This window comes from Belonocnema kinseyi, chromosome 9, assembly GCF_010883055.1.
Source record: "Belonocnema kinseyi isolate 2016_QV_RU_SX_M_011 chromosome 9, B_treatae_v1, whole genome shotgun sequence".
NCBI classification, from domain to species: Eukaryota; Metazoa; Arthropoda; class Insecta; order Hymenoptera; family Cynipidae; genus Belonocnema; species Belonocnema kinseyi.
The window spans coordinates 8,783,373-8,791,562 of record NC_046665.1 but is presented as its reverse complement, the minus strand read 5'-3'; the positions used below and the strand labels follow the sequence as shown (position 1 = coordinate 8,791,562).

General features: G+C 31.5%; 1 protein-coding gene across 1 annotated transcript; it reads right to left on the bottom strand.

Moving 5' to 3' along the window:
- Positions 1–1,163: 1,163 nt before the first annotated feature.
- Positions 1,164–7,907, bottom strand: LOC117180408. The gene is made up of 2 exons (XM_033372909.1): positions 7,852–7,907; positions 1,164–3,304 (listed from the first exon to the last, which is right to left on the bottom strand). The coding sequence occupies exon 2, from the start codon at positions 1,860–1,862 to the stop codon at positions 1,164–1,166; it is 699 nt and encodes a 232-aa protein (XP_033228800.1). The 5' UTR covers positions 1,863–3,304; positions 7,852–7,907.
- Between the last annotated feature and the right edge of the window lie 283 nt (positions 7,908–8,190).

Here is an 8,190-nt window from a genome sequence, read left to right as displayed (position 1 = left end):
AAATTTTTAATTATATATATATATATATATATATTAATTATATTAATACAGTTTGTGAGTTTTATGCGATATGAATAAGATTTGGGGCCAGTAGAATTTGTTTTAGTTCAATCAAATATTCTCATTTTTCTAGAGAAAAACGACAGACATGAAAAGAAGTACCGTACAAGTCCGATAACTTTCCAACTTCGGGGCTGTGGGGGCGGAAAATTCCATGAATTGCGGACTTATCGGATGCTCCCTCTATTAGCGCGATATTAGGTGCGCGCATGCGTAAATCATGGGTGTAAATCATGAGCAAAATAGCACACGTAGTGGGAGAACCATAATTAGTGTACGTGCAATACGTGTGATGACGTTGTAAGGGGAGTGTACACTTATCGGACGGCAAGTTATCGGACTTCTACTGTATGCAAATTATATTTTTCTCTTCAATGTCATCTTACATCCCTGGCAAAAAAATTCAAAATAATATTTTTAGGAATGAACTTTTTCTTTTCTTTATGTATCTAAAATTTAAAGAAAGAAATAAAAAAGATTTTCTGGAGAACCCCCCTCCCCCAAGATATTTAACCCAACCTAAATAATCGGTTCAGCCGATTCACCAAGAAAAGTTCGCCAACTTCCAATTCAAGTTTCTTCCTTTGATCCCTGAACTCTTTAACCATTTACAGTTAATATGATATTTATGATATAATTATATCATATAATTTGAGTTATCATTTGACTTTAAAATATTAGTGGAAAATATTTTGGGTTTCCTATCAAACATCGTACATTGATATCACTGCATTTTCAATTTTCAGCTACGGACTTTCAAAATATATCAGCGACTACATTATTTTGTCTTTGAGAAAAATAACAATTTTCACTTTGGTGCTCAGGCGAATTAAAAAAATTGTATAAAGAGATGGTTATTATAACTAGATTAATATTGCCTGAAACATAGTTTCATTGGGACTGGTTTCATTCCAGAATAAATAGTTTAAATTTCACAGTTTCTTTCAAAAATTTGTTTGAAAGATTTTTTGATGATTTTTTAAAAATAAAAATGAAAGTTCGGAACAGCACACAAATATTCATTTTCACTTAGCTTCATATGCACACATGTTTTTAAAATATCATTAGGCAATACAGCTAATTCTACTTTATCTACAATTTATTTATTTATTTACAATTTTTCGCAACATACAACATTTCTCTTGGAAGAAATAAATTGTGTGAACGTGTTCAATTACGAGTATTGTGTACTCTTTCTTAGGATCAGAGTCGATAATAAAATAATTAAGCTTAGCATATCTACCATCACGTAACTGGGCAAAGGTATTGTCGGAAGGTTTGTTATTCTTTATTGATGACATATATAAGCATCTTTCTTTAACTAATTTCTTATATGAAAGTGCTTTTTCTGATGAGAGTTGCAATTTTTCCACCCAGAACTGACTCACGTTTGATGTTGAACCAAAGTATCTATGCTCGGAAAATTTCAAAGTTTTTTGAACCATGGTTGTACCAGTTTCTATAAGAAATCTTTTCACATTTAAACAAGAATCCACTTGTTCTTTTAAAAGTAACATGCTATACTTCAAACTAGTGCTACTACATATTTGATTACGAACACCCTTTGCAGCATGAACAACTTTTAGTAAATCTCCATCTCCGGATTCGAAAGCAAATGCATTGTGACTCCAAAGAGGCCCCCAATCATACACACTTCTGGCCAAATGTATAAGCGAATTCACGTTACATGTCATGGCTACTTTAGAGTACAATATTTCAGTACGTACTACGAACGCATGCAATAATCGTTTAGCCAGATCAACTTCCCAAGTTTGAATATTTCCCTTTAGTAGTATGTACATTGCTTCCACAAATAAAGCCCAATGTATTAACAACTCTGGTGGTAAAATTTTTTGAAGAATTGGTAGGCTATAAAATAAAATCCAATTCTCCAATTCCCGTGCTGTCCAAAATTCTTTTTCAGACAATAAGCGAGTTAGTCTCACAATCTGATAAGGTGCTTTAATATTCTTTAAAAGTGCATTAATTTCAAGTAATTTTTGTTTAGGAAGTAATCCAGCTTTTTCTTCTTACCAAACAACATCGTTGCAAACTGTTTTGCTACTCCGGTAGCACAATGCATGCTTTCAGGTACACAACCGAAAATGATATGAAAAAACAATAAATTTGTTAAAGGAGACGGACTTTTTACTCCCAAAAAAGATTTTTTACTTGATGTTGTTTTCATCATGTGCTTTACGGTATCGTCAGCATTTCTTTCTTTTGGCACTGCCTTCAACAATGGATATTTAATGCTCCCACTACGCGCATTATTATCATTACTTAGAACCCATTCACCAGGGTGAAGGCACTGATTACAACCATAAGAACCGTTGAACTGTGTGAACCCTTGCACCGGTGCTTGAGCGACTGAATCGACACAACATATTAAAGCAAAAATCTTAATGAAAAAAGGGACACCATCTATAGTGCATGCAATTCCTGTTGTTGAAAGGGTGTTCACAGTTTCCACAAATGGCTCTAAAAAGTGCATTCATATTTGGTTTATCCTTTCCGAACCATAGGCCTACCAATATCAGGTCTTTAGTTCGAACATCGCTAGGTAATTCATTTACCATTAAAAATACAGGCCTAATAGAATACGCGGAACTTTTAAATAAAGGTGCTTCGTCTGTATTGAAAGTTACTGTAGCGTATCGCTTTCTATCGTCTTCACTTAGTTGTTTTAAAAAATCGCGATATCTTTTTCCGTCATATATATCCCGAATCTGACCTTTCACGTGAACTCTTTCATTTGTGAAGTATTTGTAATATTCACTGTTTGACTCTATTAATTTTGCAATAGGATCGGCAACGTTCAGAATAACGAAAAAATCTTTATAATCGTTATCTTTAACATTGATTAGGCATTCAGTGTAAATTGCATATAAATTTACGCAACTTCGGGGACAAAATAATTTGTCGATTAAATATTTACTTGCCGGTAAGATAGCTTCGTCGAAAAAAAAATTAATCAAGTTGAACAAATCGCAAACTTGCGTCAAAGATAATGCATGTACGAGTGCGTATTTTATAATCATAATGATTACTTCTCCTAAACTTCTGTTTACAATTTTTTTATTGGGATGTTGAGGCTTTCGCTGTTTGCCATATCGTCTAGGGAAGTATAATTCTTTTTTGGCGATACTTCCACATCTTCAGTTTCATTTGCAATGTCATTTATCAACATTTCACTGTCACCTAAGACGTCCAAGAAAAAGTCGCCATCATCTTCTGCTTCATACTAAAAAGAACATATACATAATTTAGTCTTAAAGTTGTGGGAAGATCTTCATGTTGATGCTTCAATTTTATATCAAGTCCATAGTTTATCAATACAGTGCAAAATATTTTAAATTTCAGACTGTAGAGGTCTTAAAGCTTTTAAAATTAAATAAACTGCAATTTGAAGTATCTAAAACTAAAATTTAAACTCAGATAATTCCCTACATGGGCCGCCAGGCCAGATTTCTATCTTATCGACATTTTTTTGCGCAACTGATGTTCACAAAAAATTAAATGTCGAGTGGGAAATTTGAAAAAGTACATACAAAGTATAAATTAACGCTCACCTGGCCTTAAAAATGGTTATAATCATAAAAAACGAAAGGCAAATCTTATTTGGAAAGAACGCAAGTGGAGAATGAAAAATATTACAAGATTAACAAGAGAATAAGGTAAATTGCATGTAAAAGTTGAACTTCGTACTCATTTTAAATTATGAAATGTACGTTTGAAAAAAAATTAATTCCAAGGCCTTGCACTAGTTTTGATAGCATTTAAAAAACATATTTAAAAATGTAAAATTTAGAGTATCAGCCGTGAAGATTCTTAAAGATTGTTCATTTGAAAACTGTAACATGTAATTAAAATTTTTACAAGTTTGAACACATTTAATTTAGAATGGTTACATTTGGAAGTTTTTAATGTAAGATTTCTTACTTTTTAACATTTAAAGCTTACATTTCAATAATTTCAAAATATTATTTCTAGTTCAAAACTTGAAACGAATTTCAAAAAAGCCAAGCACAGATATAATGGGAAATTATTTCTCAAATATATCCACTTACGAAAACAAACTTGCCTGCTCTACACGGAAAAAGAATATCCATGACATTTTATAGAACTAATCCTATAGTAGAGGATACGATGGGTAGTTTAATAAAAGTTAAAATCGCCTTTGTTTTTGAACTATTCAATGGAATGTGTTACAAAGTTCTATCAAATTTAAAGTATAAGGTGACTTAATTTCCATTAAAAGGCAGGTTACGAAAAACGTAAAATAATCCAATAAAATCTAAAATTCTAGCTTAAATACAGTCTATATCGAAGAATTCTTCGAAGCTGTAGAGAACAGTTCTATAAAATGATAACCGATTTTTCGCCGCAAAAAAATTTATCTTTTGTATTATCATATTATTACTATTGTACTGTGATATTTGTTCACATGTTGAGTACACAATTATTTACTATTACCCTATAAGTTTCGCATTCCTAACGCATAAAGCCTCTCGGCTAACCTAGCTGGAAGTATGACAAAAATAGCTTAAATATAACCTGCAGCTGTGCAGGGCCGTCTACAAATGTTTGTGACCCATTCTATAAAAAATATTGCTACGCTTATAATAATATATGTACTAAGATTTTAGATATGTGACAAATTATTATTGAATATTTTATGTAGTTAAACAAGATTTAAACTAAATTCCAAAATATTTCAAGATATTTTAAAAGAGTGAAAAAAAATCAATATATATTTTAAAAAATTTAATAGATTTGAAAGGATGTCTACAAATTTCCTAAGATTTCAAGAGATTTCAAGATTAAACCATATTAAATCCATTGAAATGTCACAAGATGCCTTAAAATCACTAAAACTTCTTGAACTCATGACAATGAGTTGAAATCTCTTTGAAATCTTTTTAAAATTCTTTTACTTTTTGGAATTCTTCTAATATCTTTTAAAATTCTGTAACATTACTTAAAACCTTTGGAAATTCATTTATAAACTTTAATATTTTTCAATATAAAGGATTTTTAAATCCCGTTACATTATTTCGAAATCCATTAAAATCCTTTTAAACACTTGAAATTATTTGGAATTGCACAATAATACATAAATTCTTTTGAACTTTCTTGAAATTTTTTAAATGTATTTCAAATAATTTGGAATCTTTAAAGACTTATATAGCGCAAAGGAAAATTCAGGAATATGTCAGAATATTTTTGAACATTTAGGGATATTTCTGAATATGTTGGAATATCAAAAATATTTGAGATTATAAAGAATATCAAGAATACCAAGAATATCTAGGAATAATGAAAGAATACGTGTATGGGCATATTTTTCAATGAATGTATCAGGAATATTGGAGTGATCGACCCCTCGTCATATAGAAATCAATTGGTTTAAAAATATGACCTTTTAAAGAAACAATTTTTTATTCTAAGTACAAGTTAAATCTAACTCTTTAGTATATATTTATAAACCTTGGCGATCTTATTAATAGCGGTTACCAGCAAACTGTAATCAACGTCGGGTTTTTTTTAGTATAGTACGAATAACAATCATCGCTGACCGAATCCACTCGAAATCCGTTAGGGCCCTAAACCTGAAATCGCAGAATCTCTCAAGGGCGAAATATGTTGTTTTTTAAAAAGAAATTATATTTTTTCGCATGTTTTCAAAATTTGAAGATAATAATAAAAAAAATTTCTTAAAACCCCTACCTTTTTTATTTTTTATACATATTTTTTAAAAGTTTCTACTGATATAAGGAAGGCATCTTAGCAGCATCATGCGGGGTAAATCATTTAGTTTTTGAATTTTTTCGTTGAACTATAAAAAATCAATGTTTCGAAGAAAAAGTAGAAAGTTCTATTGCAACATAAAAGAAATCTCCTGGCTGCAAAAGTGATTTAGCAAGCATCCAACTTGCAAGATATCTTATTCATTATCATAGTACACGCAGAAAACAATATCGCATGAATTGCAATATATATCATAATTCCTGCTCTATATATCGTAATTATCGCATTACAATAGAGTAAAATCGTACAAAGGTGCGGAACCTGGTTGTACGTTATCATATTCCCACTGGGCACAAAATTTGGCAACGCCTTTACGACATCGTTACGGCAACTTTACGATATCATACGTCCATGTCGTTAACGTGTCTTTACCATATCAACAAACGTCGTATTTTCTGAAGATGTCTTCACGATATCCTAAAGTCACGGAAACGACAGAGACATAGGATGTCGTAAAAATGTCGCAAATATGTCCGAACGATGTCGTTTTGTTAATTTTGAACCAGTTTTCAATTTTCCTGTGGATTTCGAAAGAAGACGATAAACGATATTAGAATCAAAGCGAAAATAATCAATACCTCAGTTAGGCCGAAAGTTATAAAGGTTTGAAGAAAAAAATATGTTTTTTTTTTAAACAATGCACAAAATTCAAATACGCATAACTTTTTAGGAAAAACTCTGTTTGGAAATCAAAAAAATACTTATCGCCTCATTTCCTCTAAAAAAAATTATGACCTCGATAGATTCTGCGATTACAAGTCTCTGTCTGATTTGAAATGGATTCGGACCGCCTGAATAATGTTTACGCTTGAAGGTGTTTTAGAGAAAAGCAGTCGTGAAGATTTTAACAACAAGTTAATGAAAACAATAATTTTGTAGATACTTACTCGTATTCCTTCTTCAATCCGATTCAATATTATTATTTTTAATATTCCTCGCTAATAAACTTCGTACGTTAAAACCGTTAAACATTAACCAAATGCTTTGGCCGGGAGCAAAGGACGCGGGGAATTTCGCTACCTTTGCACAGTAGAGACTTGCAGCTACATTTTATAGAACTGAGGTCTATAGGGGCCGTTCACATATGACGTAACGCAATTTTCAAACAATTTTAGACCCCTCCCCCCACTTGTAACGCAACGTAACAAAACGTACACCCCCCTCCCCTGACAAGGTAACAAAGCTTGATTTTGCTATTTTACAGCGTTTCAAACAGTGTGCATCCTAATATCACTTCTAGAATATTCAAATATTACTGTCTGATGTATTCTACATTAAAAATTTTTAACTTAGAATGATTAGTTTATAAAATATTTATTTATTTATTAACTGCAGTCGTTTGTTTCTCTCACAATGCACCACATAAGCAGCGCTGCCAATATCAACACAACTCATTGCCAACATAAACCTAATAAAAGTCGCTCTAACTTTTGAATCGATTTTCGCATTAAATCATAAAATCGACGTTACGTAACGCAGTTGATGACCCCTCCCCCCACATAACATTTCGTAACAAATCGCCCCCCCCCATACCATTTCGATGGTATGATATACGAAAACGTGAAGCAATCATCTTTTTCTCTATATCACCGCTTGACTCACGATTAACCATTAAGAAGAAGATAAAGTAAAACAAAGTAGATTTTTCGACAGAATAAAATAATTGCCGATCCTAAATCAAATTTCCTGGGTTTTTCTGGTTGAGTTAAATTACCGTGTCTTTCTCAAATGCAATAATTGTTACAAAATTGTCCTGTTTTAACTCTCTTTAAATTTTAATTTTACGATCTGGAAGGTTCGAATTGAAATTAAAAAGTTTAATTTGTATTAATTTTGAACACCTAAACCTGACGGTAAATTTCTTTAAAAATGATCAATTTAACGATAAAAATTGGCATAGAAAATATCAGGACATTTTCCACTTAAGCAATATAGCATTGTCATGACACTTTCTATTTTTTCGAACATTGATTTTATTACCTGAGCGCATTCTCCTACAGAATTCTCAATTACATCTAGATCATCCAATAATGACTAAACTATATTGTGAGTACCGTCGTTAAACGTTTGAAGAGAGCCCTCCTTCGTCGAAAGTCCCTAAAACATGAATTATAAAAATTCAAACGCAAATTAAAAAAAAAATTAACATTTGTAAAACGTTCGACAAGTTATACAATCAATATAAATTTATGTGCTGACTTTCCTTAATTCTCCATATGCGCAGAAAAGAATAATGACTAAGAGATGATCAGATTTGTCAAACAGAACACAGGACGAGTTTTACTGTCAAAAAATTAATTGCTTCACCAGGGTGGCAAT

Coding starts and splice junctions, on each gene's coding strand:
- LOC117180408 (XM_033372909.1), bottom strand. CDS start 1,862: ATGTACATACTACTAAAGGGAAATATTCAAACTTGGGAAGTTGATCTG.